At 40.3% G+C, this 18,447-nt stretch overlaps 1 protein-coding gene across 3 annotated transcripts in view; it reads left to right on the forward strand.

The window, feature by feature from the left end:
* Positions 1-18,177, forward strand: part of MID2 (midline 2) — a 104,744-nt gene extending 86,567 nt beyond the window's left edge. For 2 of the 3 annotated variants that reach the window (XM_032620925.1, XM_032620924.1), the window contains exons 6-10: positions 6,410-6,537; positions 7,640-7,873; positions 14,633-14,794; positions 16,459-16,666; positions 17,266-18,177. In XM_032620925.1, coding sequence (XP_032476816.1) covers positions 6,410-6,537; positions 7,640-7,873; positions 14,633-14,794; positions 16,459-16,666; positions 17,266-17,668 — 1,135 coding nt within the window. In that variant the 3' untranslated portion in view covers positions 17,669-18,177. The remainder of the gene's footprint in view (positions 1-6,409; positions 6,538-7,639; positions 7,874-14,632; positions 14,795-16,458; positions 16,667-17,265) is intronic. The other variant, XM_032620923.1, reaches the window with a different exon arrangement.
* Positions 18,178-18,447: the final 270 nt, after the last annotated feature.

Here is an 18,447-nt window from a genome sequence, read left to right on the forward strand (position 1 = left end):
TCTAATTTTAAAAAAATCTTTTATCTCCCACTTTCCATGACTTTATCTTCTTGATCTAAGATGTTTCCTTAATTTTTTATCCAATCCTTCTATTAAAATTTTAATTTAAGTATTTATATTTTTATTTATAAGAGCTCTTTCTTGATCTTTGCTTCTTTTTTAGCACTCCCTCCTTGCTTTATGAATACAAACTATTTATCTTCCTGATGATATTAAGGATCACTAAAAAAGTTTTCTTCTAAACTGCATTGTGTTGGTTTCCTCCACGTTCCTTTTCTCTGTTAGTTTCTGTCTTTCCCTAAATGTTTGGGGAGCTTTTCACTGCCTGTTTGAATTTAAGACTAAAAGGTGACTGGAAGATCTGAGGGGGTGGGAACAGTTTGTTGCTTGGTGAACTTTGCTATAGGATTATAAGGTGGAATGCTAGATTTTAAAAAAATTTATTTATTTTTATTTTTGACTGCGTTGGGTCTTCGTTGCTGCGCGTGGGCTTTCTCTAGTTGAGGCGAGCGGGGGCTACTCTTCGTTGCGGTGCCTGTGTTTCTCATTGCGGTGACTTCTCTTGTTGCAGAGCATGGGCTCTAGGCACGCGGGCTTCAGTAACTGTGGCACGCAGGCTCAGTAGTTGTGGCTCACGGGCTCTAGAGCACAGGCTCAGTAGTTGTGGCCACGGGCTTAGTTGCTCTGCGGCATGTGGGATCTTCCTGGACCAGAGATGGAACCCATGTCCCCTGCATTGGCCAGAGGATTCTCAACCACTGCACCACCAGGGAAGTCCGGAATGCCAGATTTTTATTGAGTGGACCCGTCTGTAGGTGTTTTCTCCTGGGTCAGTTACCTGTGGAAGGAATCCACCAATCTCCTGCTTCTGGAGGGGGATGAAGGGTACAAGTCTGGCTTCCATTATTCTAGGAGCCAAGCAGGGAAAGGGTTTTAAGACTGCTTTTAGTATGGCGTCAAGATGAGAGAGGGGTGGTCTGTGGTTGAGTGGATCTGGTGGTCTTGCTGTTCCTCATGCAAACTTTCAACTGTCTGTGGCAATAAATCAGCTTCATGTTTTTGGCTTCCCAATTCAGCTTTCTCTGCTCTGTTGTTGGTTACCACTCATCCATCCCTTTCTAATTTCCAGACATTTGTTGACAATATCTTACTTGCATCTCTTTTTCCATTCTCTTTGTCTTTGTGGGTTTATGACTTTTTTTTCTTTGTCATTTCAGTGGGATTTCATGAGAGCAAAGATAAAACATATATTTAAACCACTGTATGTAATCATGTCCACTCACTCTTCAACTCTGAAATGTCTTGTGCCACTACCACACTATTGAAAGTATTCTTTCTAAGGTCACCAAATGAATACCTTGTTGCTAAATTGCAATCAACATTCCTTTGTTTTATCTTACTGTTTCATCTTACTTGGTCTCTCAGTAGCATTTGTCCCTACTGACCATTGTTACTTGAAATTTCTCTGCCCTTAGCTTGAGAAAGCTCCTGGTTTTCTTCCTGCCTGTCTGGTTTCATTTGCCTTTGTGAGCAACTATTCCTTGACCTATTCCTTTATGCTGTTGTTCTTTGTGATTCTGTCTTAAGCTATTCTCTTTTCTCAGTACACATTCTCCCTGTTGCAGACTTGTAGCACCTAGGGCTTTGATTACCATCTAGCTGTCGATGATTCCCAACTCTCTATATCTAAATCTTCTTTTCATGGGCTCATGTATAGCCTATGTGGTAGGAAGAATAGATGGCTAACTATGTGGTATGGCTTGAGAATCATCTATGCAACCTAAATATCTTTCTCACTGGTCTCTCATAAGGTCTGAAATTCTTCCCCACAATTATTCATTGTAATGTATTAAGAACCAAGACTTCAGTTAAAATGAAATTTTAACTGGGAGAGTTATTCCTTCCCCCTTACAAATGGCACTTATTATATATTATCCCTAATAGAGATCAGAGCCTTGAGAGATAGCTAATGTTGTGTTTTGCTTAAATACAGAAACACAGACACACACACAGACACAAACACTTACGTATATGTCAATGTCATCTTTATCTCATCCTTAACCTTCCAGCCACTGTTAACATTTGGGAGTGTGTGTGTGTGTGTGTGTGTGTGTGTGTGTGTATATATATATATATATATATATATATATATATACACCTCACAAACATAAGGTCATGTTGTATATACTGCATTTTACCCTATGTTTGAAACGTAACATATCACGAACTTTCCCCTGGCATTGGATATTTTTTTATAACCTGATTTTCAGTGACCTTATAGTGTTTCATCTTTTGATGTATGACACATTACTTAGCTCAGTCCCCATTGTTAGACAACTAGGTTACATACAGTATGTTGAGTGCTCTTATAGTTGTTATCTTTGCATATGTCTTAGTTACTTCTTTAGTAAAAAATATATGAAGTACTTAGTGAACAGGACGTCTTGTTTGCAAGTGGGAACCTCTGTGTAGCGTGTGATGAAAAAACATATTTTAAAATGGCTGATGTTGAGAAGGGCAAGAATATTTTTTAAAAGGTCAACCCAAGGGCTTCCCTGGTGGCGCAGTGGTTGAGAGTCCGCCTGCCGATGCAGGGGACACGGGTTCGTGCCCCAGTCTGGGAAGATCCCACATGTCGCGGAGTGGCTGGGCCCGTGAGCCATGGCCGCTGAGCCTGCGTGTCCGGAGCCTGTGCTCTGCAACGGGAGAGGCCACAACAGTGAGAGGCCTGCATACCGAAAAAAAAAAAAAAAAAGCTACTAGTGAGTAATATTTGGCCACTGCCTTATTTACTACAAAACAGAAATAGCTCATGACTTTTTTATGTGTACCATATTTAAATTGATCTCATACACCAGAATTCAGATCATGAATGGCTGATAGGATATTTCTGTTGGATAGTCATGACTTAAATAAGATTGGCTTGTGGATAAATGAGTATGATCAGCTTTATGAATTTTGATAGTAATTCCAGTTCAGCAAGTGCCATCACTATTTTCCCCTTCTATAGATATGATTGGGGGACTTCCCTGGTGGCACAGTGGTTAAGACTCCACCTGCCAATGCAGGGGACAAGGGTTCGATCCCTGGTCCGGGAAGATCCCACATGCCGCGGAGCAACTAAGCCCATGCGCCACAACTACTGAGCCTGCACTGTAGAGCCCGTGAGCCACAACTACTGAAGCCCACATGCCTAGAGCCCGTGCTTCGCAACAAGGGAAGCCACCACAATGAGAAGCCTGCACACTGAAATGAAGAGTAGACCCCGCTCACCACAACTAGGGAGAAAGCCCTCGTACAGCAACGAAGACCCAACGCAAAAATAAATAAATTTATTTAAAAAAAGATATGATTGGACTTGATTAATAATGTTCAACTTTGCACAGAGGTGGTGAATGCCATCTCAAAACCTATAGGAGACTGTGTTTATATTTAGATTTATATAACTGGTGGTATTAATATATTTAAATACTGAGAAGATCCCTTCACTGTCTCATTGAACAGAGTAAGGCTCACCTGTGCTTCAGGGTGTGTTCATTAGCCTGTTAAGGCCAGGACTAACGATAAGCTGGCAATGTCCACTTTCTCTTTTTGGTCTTAACTGTGCCAATTTAATCAAAATTCTCTGTATCTAAAATGTTGCCTTTTACTTAATGAAAGGCATTTTAGTCTGGTTTAGGTATAATGCCAAATAAAGAGTATTTAATACTTCTCACATTTTAAAAAAATAAATTTATTTATTTATTTTTGGCTGTGTTGGGTCTTCGTTTCTGTGCGAGGGCTTTCTCCAATTGCGGCGAGTGGGGGCCACTCTTCATCGCGGTGCGCGGGCCTCTCACTGTCGCGGCCTCTCTTGTTGAGGAGCACAGGCTCCAGATGCGCAGGCTCAGTTGTGGCTCACGGGCCTAGTTGCTCCGCGGCATGTGGGATCTTCCCAGACCAGGGCTCGAACCCGTGTCCCCTGCATCAGCAGGCAGATTCTCAACCACTGCGCCACCAGGGAAGCCCACTTCTCACATTTTTTATAGATAATCTATAAGGTCGGATGTTTTTAAAATTCAGCATGACAAGATACAGTAGCAAATTTTGCTGGGGAATTCTTCACTAAGTCAGACCAAGTTATAATTCAGGATTGTCTTTTAAACAGCTCTCCAAAAACACATACAACTGTAGAACTACTGTATGTGTGTGATTGGTAATGGTGCTTTTGCCAACTCATTAGAAGGATTAAAATAGAGGAGATATACCATCAGCACAAATTTTGTACATTATGTGATCATAAGGCTCAAGAATTAAAACCAAAATCACAGATCAAAAACATTTTATGAAGTAGAACTGTGATGTCAGAGAATATTTACATTTTAAGCTATTTTGGTATGTAATGCTAAATTTGGCCTCCAAAATTTGAATCATTTTCAGTCCTAATAAAAACATGTAGGCATTGTTTAATATAGACATAAAAAGCTTCTATGATGTCTTTATAATCATAAACGCTATCTCATTTTAATTTACGTTTCTTTGATTTTTCCTGTAGTTGGGCTTTTTAATATATTTATTGGCTATTTTCATGTGTTATGAATTAACTTTCTGTTTTATTTGTCTGCACTTCTCCTGTCACCACTTTACTTTCTGCTCATTCCCAGACACCTTAAAATCTGATCCGCCTCTAGTTTTGACCCCTTCCAGTCCATCCACTGCCGCTGGAGTATTGTTCTTATTTTTTAAATTTATTTAAAAAATATTTTTTATTTTTTGGCTGCCTTGGGTCTTCGTTGCTGCACGCAGGCTTTCTCTAGTTGCAGAGAGCGGGGGCTACTCTTCGTTGTGGTGCACGGGCTTCTCATTGCGGTGGCTTCTTTTGTTGTGGAGCATGGGCTCTAGGCTTCCGTAGTCGTGGCACACGGGCTCAGTAGTTGTGGCGCACGGGCTTAGTTGCTCTGAGGCGTGTGGGATCTTCCTGGACCAGGGCTCGAACTTGTGTCCCCTGCATTGGCAGGCGGATTCTTAACCACTGCGCTACCAGGGAAGCCCTGGAGTGTTGTCCTTGAAACATAAATTTGAGCACATCACTCCTTTGCCTCAAAAGCTTCAGTGCCTCTCATTGTATTAGTCTTTCATTTGTTTATCCTGACCTGAATTTTATTCCTGAAACATCGCAATTTCCAGAAACAGCCGAAAGCTATTGTAGGTAGATGTGTAACAGGGTATCCATGCATAAGGATATACTATTTGTTTAACTCCTCATCCCCTTACAACTAGTTCACCATACAAGTTTCCTCTCTGCTCTTCTGCATTCAATGCCTCTTCGCTCCACTCTAACATGCATATTGTTGCCAAGTTAATGTTTCTTTCCATCCTGTTATTTGCATGCTCAAGGATCTTCATTGGCTCCGATTCAGGTCTGGCACAGGACCTAAACATGCATATTTTGATCAAAGCTCAGAGATAAATCTGATGTGGAACAATGGTTTAGAATTGCTGAAGTATGTAAAATTATACCTTATTTTTTTAAAAAACAGGAACTGTCTACATGGTTAAGGGTATAAAGTTTAGAATCCAGTGAACATGGGTTCAGTTATATATTTTTTTCTGATCCTTGTGTGACCTTGAGCAAGTTCCTTAACCTTTCTATGTCTCATTTACAAAATGGAAATAACCTTTGCTACTCAGGGCGATAGTAAGGAGTAACTTAATGTATGTAGAGTGCATGCATGGTGTCTTACATGTACTAAATGCTCAGTAAGGTTAGCATTTGTGTTGTTGTTAGTCATTCAGTTATTCATTCAACAATTATTTATTCATTGTGTGTCCAACACTGTGTTAGGGACCATGGAAGATTATAAGAGGTACAAAACATGGATCCTCCTCTTGAGACTCTTAGAATTAGTTGGGGAGATAAAGCTAGCATAGCATTATACAATTAGAGAATAATAAAATTAAATGTAAATGTTATCAAAGGTCAAACAAAGTACAGGATTTAGGGGAAGGTTTTAACCAAGCCCCAGCATGCTGGCTTGTTGATTAGCATTAAAAAAATAGAGGGGGAGAAAAAATTCTCTCAAACTGCTCTTTACCAAACCTTCAGAGGTCTAGTTTTGATGCTGCCTGCCAGATGGAAAATGATGCAGAGGGGAAAGAATCCTGTATTTACTTCTCCTAATTAAGACAGGATGGGGGAGTGTGTTTGAGGGGTGAACATATGTGAATAAATATGGTATAACCCTTAATTGGTTCCTGATGATTAAAATTTAAATGGTTTCCATTGGAAAAGCACAGATATGATATTTTTCACTAAATGAATCAAGCTCTAGCAGTCATTTATTTTCACCTTGTTTAACCAGAAATTAAACATTGGATAAAGGTTGCAAACCTATTTTGATGTATATTGATGTACTTTTCTCTCTTCCAGGGTCGCTATGGCAACTGCATCTTCTCAAGTTCTGATTCCAGACATCAATTTTAATGATGCCTTTGAAAACTTTGCTTTAGATTTTTCCAGAGAAAAGAAACTGCTGGAGGGGCTAGATTATTTAACAGGTATGAAAATACTGTGCTTTCCTTTCCATTTTAGTCCTTTTCTTTTGGTGTGCTTTGACTTTAAAATAATCTGTAAAGGGCAATATTGATCATGAAAATGCTTTTATAATCTTTAAAATGATACATGTATCTTTTTACATAGAATATATTTTAGTTCATGTAACAGAAAAGAGAAATGAGTTGTCAGTGTCTCTGGGGACAGAATGGGTATACATACCATCCTTACTTAAAGGTAAAAAACAAGAAGTTGCTGATGGTTTTCTCCTTATGAGCCTGTCAGTAAAATAATGTCACTTGTTATAAGGGGTAGAACTCGGGTGGTAATGAAAGAATATTAGAGAATGTCTCACATGGGTATAGGTACCACCCAAATGATTTTAAGGAAATTTAGGGATTAGCAAATTAGGAAGAAAAATATCTGAGTTGCAGAGAATTTTAGAAGATGAAGGAGACAACCAGTCTGTTAAAAATACTGACTACCTTCAGGATTGTTGAATGATCATTCCATGAGAAAAATATACACACACAATAACTTTGTGTTTGTAGTTATCTTTGTTACTATGTTAAAATAGTTGTCATTTATTGAACATCTACTTTATACCAGGCACTATATATTAGTTTTATATCATGATCCTTACAACAAATCTGTGAGGTAATTATCATCCCCATTTTACAGATGAGGGAACTCATATTAATTTGCACAATTAACCCCTATTAATACTGCCAAAAATATATAATACAACTTACTTTGAAAAAAAAGAAATAGGTCAAAGGTCATGTAATAAGGAAACATGTGACCACTTTGCTCTAATATCTACATATGTGTTAGTGCAGGCAGAGTAGACGATGGGCAATCAGTCATCTCAATAACTTAGGCTTAGATCTTTGCCTAAAATACCTTTACCATTGAAGCAAAAGTGGTTTGGGGGAACTTGAGGTCTCAGCACTTGGATTCAGGTTGTATGGTACATGCAATCTAAAGCTTCTTATTAAGAAAACCACCTTTCCATGAGATGTTGGGTTGGGCAGCAAGAATAACGATTGTAAAATTCCAGAACAGAGAGTATGCTTTCCTTACCTTCTTTTCCACCTTTCCTTACAGCCCCAAACCCACCATCTATCCGAGAGGAACTCTGTACTGCTTCCCATGACACCATTACAGTCCACTGGATCTCGGATGATGAGTTCAGCATCAGCTCCTATGAGCTTCAGTACACCATATTCACTGGCCAGGCTAACTTCATCAGTAAGTCATGGTGTAGTTGGGGCCTGTGGCCAGAGATAAGGAAATGTAAGGAAGCAGTAAGCTGCTCAAGATTGGCCGGGGCGCCACGAGGCAAGTGTTTGTAAGACATGTTAGGTTGTTTAGTATAGTGTTTTGTAGACAGTGCAAGCTCCCCCAGGGCATTGCAAAGACCTTACTGATGGGTGACAAGCAAGTTGTGTATTTCCTTGCTGGGCAGTCACTGGGGCCACTCCCATTTGTTTATGTAATCCTTAGCTTTTCCTCAGTTAATCCATGTCACTCCACTCTCCCAAATCAGAACACAGCTCAGAATTCATTCCTGAGTAGCTAAGCCACCATCATTGCTGATTCTGTGTGTGTGAACATCTCTCTCCTTGACTCTTCTTCCACTTCATTATCATGGTAAAATACATTACATTCAAAGACTACCACTTCCTTTACCACACCTATTTGTATCAGTGAATAAGTGAAGTGACAAGCCTTCTGACTCTGTCACTCTTCCCTCTACCCCTTCTCCCTTTCCTCCAAGAATTACACCAAATATAAAATGGCCCATCAGTGGGCCATCAAATGAAAGACGTTCGCAAAGCAGTCATTTAGCCTACATGTTATGGTTTCACCTTCTGATGAACTGGAGCAAGACAAGGCAGTAGGATCTTAACTAGAGCTGCAAGTTCCCCTCAATGTGCTGGGGAAAATGGAAATGAAAGCAGAATTAAAAGTGGACTCAAGATTGGAACTGATTTGCACCCTAAGGTTGCGTCTGCATAGCTGCAAATTAGTATTTTCTTTTTACTTTGTGTTTGTGCTTCTGTGTCTGACTTCACAGACCCGCATGAGAGGAGTTTTTCCAACGAAACCGTCCCGATAGGCTTCCTTTTCCCGTCTTGTGACAATTTAGGGCCACATGATGGGATGGGGAGGTGAGAGGACATTTGGGCTCAAACTCGAAAAAACACTTGCCTCGTGCAGCTCCATCCTAAGCCACTTGGCCCTGGTAGCTGCTTTCCTGGGTGTTTCTTCAGGTTGTGAAGTCGCAAAACGCTAAGGCCTCCCCAACATACTTGTTTGCAGTTGTCTTTCCTGCTCGGGAAAGTCTTAAAGCCAGTAACTGTGCTTCTCTTTCCTGATATGGGGAGAGCAGTGGTCTCCTGGGAGTTGAGAATAAGTCTAAGAAGTGACAAAGATCAAAAGGCTGTCACCTCTGTTTTCAAGGGTACATAGTCCTTTGTAAAGAAAAGCTTAGAGGATAATTCTTAATAGCGATAGGACCATAGCATCTTAGAATTGGAAGGGACCTCAGATGTCATCTTGTCAAATCTTGCCTTCTACCAGAAACCCTGTAGGTGATTGTCCTGTCTCTGCTCAAACATTTCCGGTGATGGGCAGCTGAATTCTAGCCAAACAGCCCATTCAGTTGTTGTGCAGCTATAAATAATTGTTAGTGCTTCCTTATAAAAGGCCTAAGACTTCCTCCTAGTGAATAATAACAATTTGGATACGTATTATGCTTTTCCATTTACGAACACTCCCATATATGTTATGTCATTTGGTCCTCATAACTTCTTCCTTAGCCTTATGAAATAGATGATAATAATTCTATTTTATAGATGTAGAAACTGAGGCTCAAGTTAAATGAGTTGTCCAAGGTCACAGAGCTACAAACTGATGGAGTCATTATTTGAACCCAAGCCTGTCAGGCTTCAAGGTTAATGCTCCTTGAATTAAACCAGCTACCAATTATTCCTAGTCCACTGAGGATAGCTGTATTATTGCTCTGGTGTGTTAGCTGATGCCCCCTTGTCCTGTGCCTTTTTTCCAGCAGCCGTGTTGATTGTTGTGTTGACTGAGCATATAGTCAGCTGAAATCCCCAGGCATTCCAAATCCTATTCCTATACAATTGAATTTCTAAACTGAAATACAACATCTTGAATTTATTCCTATGACATTTTATCTGGTTAGTTCTGGCTCCTTATTCCAGCCTACCAAAATTCCTTTGTATGTAGTTTCTGCCTTTCAATATATTTACTTTCCCTTCCAGCGTGCCTTCTGTGTCTTCCTCCTTCGACCATTGATAGAAAAGTAGAATAGGACAGGAACAAAGGCAGAGCCCTGAAGCAAAATTTTGGATGGCAATGGGCAGATAAGTTGAAACTATTTTACTAGTAAAAAATATTCATGAAGATTCCAGTCCTACCTGCTGGTCTGGCCTGCCACTGTTGACTGAACCCTGGTTGTGAGAGCTACTTTCCCTTGAGATTTTCCTATATTTTTTCTTTTTTAAAACCACTTTATTGAGGTATAATTGACATACAAAAAGTTGTCCATCAACAGAGGAATGGATAAAGAAAATGTGGTATATACATAAAATGGAATATTATTAAGCCTTTAAAAAGAAGGAAATCCTCCCACATGCAATAACATGGATGAACCTGGAGGGCATTATGCTAAGTGAAATAAACCAGACACAGAAGGACAAATACTACATGATACCACTTACATGAAGAATCTTAAAATAGTCAAACTCCACATTTTCTTTAACCAGAAATCTCTTCCTTGCTGGTTAGAATTTTGTCCGGAGAAGTACTTCTCCTTATTTTTTCAACTTTCCTCCTTTATTTTAAACTTTCTCCCCACTTTATGTAAGATTTGAAATTGTCACAAGCCGATAATGTTTCAGATGATGCTGTTAGCTGAATGAGAATTCTAACAGATGTTTGGATAATGGTCTTCCCCATTACTGTATATCTTTCCTCTGTTTCAGCTTTGCGTTTTGTATTATGAAAGCACTGGCTATAACCTCTCCCTGGCCAGGCAGTCTGTAACATACTGCCACAAAGATATAACTTCTATTTCCCCTCATTTTCATTCTCATGCAAATGCTCTCCACACACATTTACACTCAGGTTCATGAATTTCCATATTGTGGTCTTTCCATTTTGAACACGGTTTATACTTCCATTACCATAATTCAATGATAAATCCCATCTCATTAAGTCTCAGTGATACCCAGAGGATCATATATTTACCTTTTTAAAATTTAGAAATGATTTCAAAATTACAGAAAACTTGCAAGACCAGCACAAAGAATGCCCATATACTCTTTACCCAGATTCACCTATTGTTAATGTTTTATCCCATTTCCTTTATCATTTGCTAACATTCTCTGTTTCTGTCCATTTTTTCTGAACCATTTGAGAGTAACTGGCATACATCATGGCCTTTCACCCCTAAATCCTTCAGTGTGTGTTTCCTAAGAATAAAGAAATTCTCTTATGTATCCACAGTATAGTTATCAACTTTAAGAGGTATGACGTTGATGCAGTACTTTTAACTAATCCACCATTCATATTCCAATCTTGACGGTTGACCCAATAATATACTTTATGACATTTTAAGGACCCAATGTTGTCCTATATAGTCTAGGATCAGGCATTGGACTTAATTGTCATATTTCTAGCATCCTTTAATCTGGAACATTTTCTCAGCCTTTCTTTGTCTTTAATGACATTGATATATATATATATTTTGTGTGTGTGTGTGTGTGTGGTATGCGGGCCTCTCACTGCCGCAGCCTCTCCCGTTGCGCAGTACAGGCTCCGGACGCGCAGGCTCAGCGACCATGGCTCACGGGCCCAGCCACTCCGTGGCATGTGGGATCCTCCCGGACCGGGGCACGAACCCGTGTCCCCTGCATCGGCAGGCAGACTCTCAACTACTGCGCCACCAGGGAAGCCCATACATTGATATTTTTTAAAGTGCCCTTTTAATTTGTTTATTATGCTGTTCCTTATTTTGAGTTTGTCTGATGTTTCCTCACGATTATATTCAGATTACACATTTATGGCTGGAAGGCTACATAAGAGACGTGTTCTCTTTAGGACATCACAACTGGAGACACACAATGTGTACTTGCCCTTCATTGGTGATGCTCATTTTGATCACTTGATCAAAGATGTTGCCTGATTTCTTCTTTGCATAGTTACTGTTTTTCCTTTTGCAACTAATAAGCAATCTGTGCCATGATACTTTAAGACCATGAAAATATCCTGCTTCCTCATCAAACCCATCCCACCCCATCCCTGTTTTAGCATCAATCAATAATTCTCACCTGATCCAATCTTTACTCTGATGATGGCAAAATAATGATTTTCCAACTGAGCATCCCCTTCCACATTTACAAGTTGCCACTCTGCATTCTACTGTAAGCAAGAGACTCATCCTTCATTTGTTTTATTTTTTTTTTTTACTTCTCAGTATGGACTTATGAATTCTCTTTTTTCGATGGTTTGTAATTCTTTACTGCCCTTATTTATTTTGGTGCTCAGATTGCCCAAATTTAGCCAGTGGGAGCCTTTTAAGCTGACTCTTGGGTCCTTATAGTCTTCCATCATTTTCTCCAGTGTTTCCTTACTTTTCAGCATAACAAAAGGTTGTACGCTCATTTTGACCGTATCCTGCCCCAGCCCTGAAGTCAGCCATTTTTCCAAGGAACCCTGGTCCCTTTTAGTAGGAGAATGTTATTATAGACCAAAACCTGGGTACTAGAAGTACACACATACACCCATGTACATATACATATTCGCACATAATATACGTACACACATACTTAACATATGTGCAATATGTATGCACATACACATACAAATACATATTTTAGAAATCACGAGTTTATACCAATATCTCCAATTCCAGTCCATCCCCACAGGTTCGTTCTTACCTTCCCCCATTTCATATTTGTATGTTCCTACTTCCACAATGAGAAGCCTGGTCCCAGCAACATCGACTCGGATACTCGTTTGCTCAATAACACATCTGAAATAGTTTCAGAATGGCGTTGCCTATCCCACTGCAAACACAAACAATAGTGAGGATTTGTTTACAGTTCTCCTCTTGCCCTTTGCTGTGATTGTTTACATTTGAAATGCAGGTGGCTTCAATTTTTTCAGTTTGCCTTCAGTTTTAGACCCCACTCTTCCCATTCATATTGACAGCATTTAAATCTTTTGAACTTGTAAAACAACAATGTTTCCAAAAGGGAAAACTATAAAAAAAAAGGTGTACTCAGAGAAGTGTCATTCTCTCCTGTATCCTTTTCATTTTCTTCCCCCACCTCCATCCCCTGTAGGCAACCAGCTTCATTATTTTCTGGTTTTTCCTTCTTGTTGCTATTATTGTTTTGTAAATCTAAGCAAATATATGTATGTTTTCTTATTTGCCTTTCTTTCTCGCAAAAAAAAAAGGTAGCATACTACATAAACTCTTTTGCAATTTTCTTTTTTAAATTAACAGTATATCTTGGAAATCACTCTGTTATCAGTTCATAGAGATCTTCCACCTTCTTTTTTATAGCTGCATAGTACTTCATTATGAAGTTAGTTTTGGTTTTGTATTGTTAGCAGTATATCTGGAAGATCATATATTTCCCTCTTAGTAGTAAAATTTAATGTGCAGTTTATGATTCATACTGTGCATTGATACATAGGCAGCCAAGCCCTCGAACATTTTTCCTTGCCCTTATCCTTGTGTCTTTTCATGCGAATCACTGAACATCGCCACCAATTATTCTTTCTATAGCATATCTGTTTGCACCCCCATTATGCTTCTTTTTTCTAGTTTTAATTTAGACTTCTTCTACTGCTCCCCAAATTAATTATAAAACCCTTCTGATCATATCTCTTTCAAATCACTTATTATTATTTCCAGTTTTTAACCTCACTAAATCCTTTGCTAGAGCTGCATAGAAATGACTAAATTCACCACTCATTTTCCCTGCCCTTTCTTTTCTATCCTCTGGTAGAATTATGGTTAAAAAGTGGTAACCTGACTGAAAAGCAGATAACAGAAGAGATAAGTCTAAATTCACAGGCTAGAATGTTGATCCCTCTTTTACTAAAAGTTAGCCAAATACATGTTTTTAATTATGTACATTTTCTCTGTTTAAGTCAATGTTTATGGTCTAAAGAGTTTCAAAAGCAGAAACCTAGATCTCTGATCCCTTTCCCTACTTGGGAGGGAAGGAGATTCCAGACAACAATGTGTTCCTGGACCACCCAACCTCAAATGAGTATTGGAATCAGAACCAGGAAGGGGTAAAACTGGGTAGTGTCAAGTGAGGAGATGATATTCTGCTTTGACTGTTATGTCATCTCCTTGGCTTCCCTATGACACCTTGGAGCCCACCAAGATTGGAAGTAAGGGTGAGGATGGTGTGGGAGAGTTGAATCATAAGCCCTGAAAGCTTTGCTACCTTGCAGAGACTAAGGAACATTACTGTTTGCTCCGTGAATTGTGATGTAGTGGAGAGAACCCTGGACTAGGATTAAAGAGACCAGAGTTCTACTCTCAGCACCATCCCCAGCTATCTGTGGCCTTGGGCAAGTCACTTTTCTTCTCTCTGTCTTAGTTTCCTATTTGTAAAATGAGGGAAATATAGTGCCTAGTTGTCATTTTGGCTCTGAGATTCCATGTTACTGTGCTCTGCTCCACCCATTCGAGGTCAGACTCAGATCTCAGAGGATTGGACCTTTGGAGTAAAGACCTAGAGACTCCATAAAAGAGATGATTCTGTGATTTTGTATAGAAGTTTTCCTGTATTATTTGGCACCAAATTGGAGTAACCTAACTCTCACTAGTGGTTACATTCAGTTACCAGAAGCAAGGAGCCTGGCATAAGCTTAGCTCCGTGGGAGAAAAGAAGCAGAGGAGGTTCATCTCACTATGTCTTCCACGATTCAAAAGAAAACAAAATGAAATTCACTTTTGGGGGGGCTTATGATGAATTTTCAGTGTGCTTCTCATCATCCTACCTCTATTACCTTAACATCCTTCCTTTCCCCACGTTACAGGCCTGTATAATTCCGTGGATAGCTGGATGATTGTGCCCAACATCAAACAGAACCATTACACAGTTCATGGACTTCAGAGTGGGACACGCTACATCTTCATTGTTAAAGCCATAAACCAAGCAGGCAGCCGGAACAGTGAGCCTACCCGACTCAAAACAAACAGTACGTTGTGGTGATTCCAAAAGGAGAGAGCAGTTTTGCCCTCAGTGCCAGCAAGTACACTTAGCCTGACACTGGCACCCACAGCAGTGTAAGAGGGCAGTGGCGCTGGGTAGAGGAGCTGTACTGTTGGAGTCTGTGCTTTGGGCAGGGGGGTTGTTTGTGTCCTTGGGAGGTATGTGGACACAGAGATACACATAAAACAGCTGGTGGCTTGGGAGGATGTTAGTGAAGAGTTTTTCTCTGCATTCTGCCTCCATGCTTTGGGGACAATTGAGTAAAAGAGTACTGTTTGTGATAATCTGGTAAAATCCTCCTGCTGAGAAGCCATACCTGCTAGGAATGCTTTTGACTAAAAGTGACAGAAAAATCCAACTAATTTAGCTTAACAAATAGTATTTTTTAGCAGCTTAAACAAATAGTGTTTTTCTCTCTCTTTCGCATAGCAAGAAGCTCGAAGTTTAGGCGGTTCAGGGATGGTGCAGCAGTTCTGTGATGTCGTAAGAGACCCAGGCACCTTCTCCTTTTGTGTGTTGGCTTATTGCCACATGGTCACAACATGACCACTGCAACCTCTAGACGTCATATTTCCTTTCAAGATAGAAAGAAGGGGGAAAGTGTTGGTACACGTGATGGCTGTCCCTTTCATCAAGAAAGCAGACACTTTCCTAGAAGTTTCCTCCATCCTCTCTGACTTCTGCTTCCATCTTCTTAGTCAACCCTAGCAGCGAGGGAGGCTAGGAGCTTGAGTATTTAGCTTTTCTGACCTCTATAGTAAAAGTGGGTAAGAGAGAAAAAGTAGGGGGTGGGTGTTACGTTCGCCAACAGTGTCTTCCAGACGCGTTGGTATTGCCATACCCAGCTGTTGGCTTCTAGTAACTAACTGGTTTTGTCTAGGACTGTAAGGAATAATTTGTTGTCAGTGATCCTGCACAACAAATATTTTTTCTAATTATTGATGATGCAAAAGTCACTCTAACAAAGTTACCTAATTATATGTTATTTACATCCCAGTAGTTAGGGGGCAAACAATTTGTCCTGTAGTTGAGTTATTCTCAGGTTTATTTGTTCTGCCACCAAGCAGCAGTTATCTCATCTATCCCCTCACTTTGTCTCACCTCAAATACTCCTTCCCCTAAAATCTGCTCAAAGCCCAAACCACCCACTGAAATAAAGCAAAGTACAAAACTTATTTGAGGACATGAGACCCTGAGAGTGCCCCCCCCTTTTTTTTTTTTTTTTTTGTGGTACGTGGGGCTCTCACTGTTGTGGCCTCTCCCGTTGCGGAGCACAGGCTCCGGACACATAGGCTCAGCGGCCATGGCTCACGGGCCCAGCCGCTCCGCGGCATGTGGGATCTTCCCGGACCGGGGCACGAACCCATGTCCCCTGCATCGGCAGGCGGACTCTCAACCACTGCGCCACCAGGGAAGCCCGAGAGCCCCCTTTTAACTTGATAGTCTGTGAAGGGGGCACAGCTTATTTTTATTTTATTGAAAACAGTGGCTTCTGGCCTGTTTCCTTAATATAATCCAAACACCAGTCAACTTTCACTGACTCAAGAATGATCATCTTGTCGAGGCTCCTCTGATAGTGATGGTCCTGGAGGACAAAGATAGAATTCTTAAATACTTCCTCATGCATTTTCTTTTTGCTACTTTTTTCAGGCCAACCCTTTAAACTGGATCCCAAAATGACTCACAAGAAGTTGAAGATCTCCAATGATGGACTGCAGATGGAGAAGGATGAAAGCTCTCTGAAGAAGAGCCATACCCCAGAGAGGTTTAGTGGCACAGGATGCTATGGGGCAGCAGGAAATATATTCATTGACAGTGGCTGCCACTACTGGGAGGTGGTCATGGGTTCCTCAACATGGTAAGTGGATCCCACTTTTCTTTTCTCCTCTCTCCCCTGTTGTTAGGTCCCTGGGAGATTTAGTTCTATAGCACAAACGTAATACCAGTAAGTCAAGGTTAAAAGGCATGTGATGGAAACCACTGCTAGAAAGATTTGCCAGTTTTTAAAAAATAAAATTAGGGAAAATATACTGAGCTAGGAGTTGAAAATTACAGCACTCTAATTGCTAACTATTTTTAAGGCTCTAGTGATGGGCTTCCCTGGTGGCGCAGTGGTTGAGAGTCTGCCTGCCGATGCAGGGGACACGGGTCCGTGCCCCGGTCCGGGAAGATCCCACATGCCGCACAGCGGCTGGGCCCGTGAGCCATGGCCGCTGAGCCTGCGCGTCCGGAGCCTGTGCTCCGCAACGGGAGAGGCCACAACAGTGAGAGGCCCGCGTACCGCAAAAACAAAATAAAAACAAAATAAAACTCTAGTGCTGTCAGTATTATGGATCTAAATGTAAACTGTTTAAAGAAGAAACATGTATTCTATTTCTTAGATATTCTGTAAAGTGTCTAGCATAACTCAGATCATTAATAAATGTTTATTTCTCTCTCCTTTCTACTGTCTCACAGGTATGCAATTGGCATTGCCTACAAATCAGCTCCCAAGAATGAATGGATTGGCAAGAACGCCTCCTCATGGGTCTTCTCTCGATGCAATAGTAACTTCGTAGTCAGACATAACAACAAGGAAATGCTGGTGGATGTGCCACCACAGTTGAAGCGTCTGGGTGTCCTTCTGGATTATGACAACAACATGCTATCTTTCTATGACCCAGCTAACTCTCTCCATCTTCATACTTTTGATGTGACCTTCATTCTTCCAGTTTGTCCAACATTCACAATCTGGAACAAATCCCTGATGATCCTGTCTGGCTTGCCTGCCCCAGATTTTATTGATTACCCCGAGCGGCAGGAATGCAACTGCAGGCCTCAAGAATCCCCTTATGTTTCTGGGATGAAAGCTTGCCATTAAGTTTCAAGAGAGCGTATAATTCACTGGCTCTCCAGTTCAGCAGTTCTTCCCCTCCTAAACCTCAGTTAGTGTCCAATATACAAGATACAAAAATAAAGTTCATTTGAAGCATCCAAAATAACTAGATATTATAGATTTAATTTTTGTGCATTAAAGCTTGTATTTGAATTAATGTATTGAGTTTCTCAGAACAAATTATCTGAGTAGTCTGGGTTCAAGCCATTGGAGAAGAAATTTGAAGAATGCTTCTCTTGTCATTGGAGAATTAAAAATTCCCAGTGATTTAGGAGTATAAATGATATTGGAAGGAATTAGGGTCATTCTAGGTAAATAATGTAGAAAGATGCTCTGTACAAGGGGCTAGCCAGCTGGAGAGCAGGGGTGTGTCAGCCTTGCTAGTACTGGCCAATTAGGCCAAGTAGAATTTTGAAGTGTCAAATGATCCCATATTATATGCAGCTTTTTATGAGAAAACCTACAATCAAGGATTTATTATGAAGAAAACATGTCTGTGTATATATAATATATATATAAAATGAATAAATAATATATATTATATATTCATTTTATAATTATATATACATAATAAACTTTTTAATTTAGTCATTCGCGTGAGAAATATACTGGAAGGGAAAATAAATTATACCATCCATTTTTGTCCCCTAAAGGGAACATCAAAATCAGTCAACATTTCTTCCCCCCTCCATTCATCCCTCCCTTCCTCCCTCCTGTCACACACACACATGCACATGCAATAATGACATAGATGGTGGGAAGGG

Source organism: Phocoena sinus, chromosome X (assembly GCF_008692025.1).
Source record: "Phocoena sinus isolate mPhoSin1 chromosome X, mPhoSin1.pri, whole genome shotgun sequence".
Classification (NCBI taxonomy): domain Eukaryota; kingdom Metazoa; phylum Chordata; class Mammalia; order Artiodactyla; family Phocoenidae; genus Phocoena; species Phocoena sinus.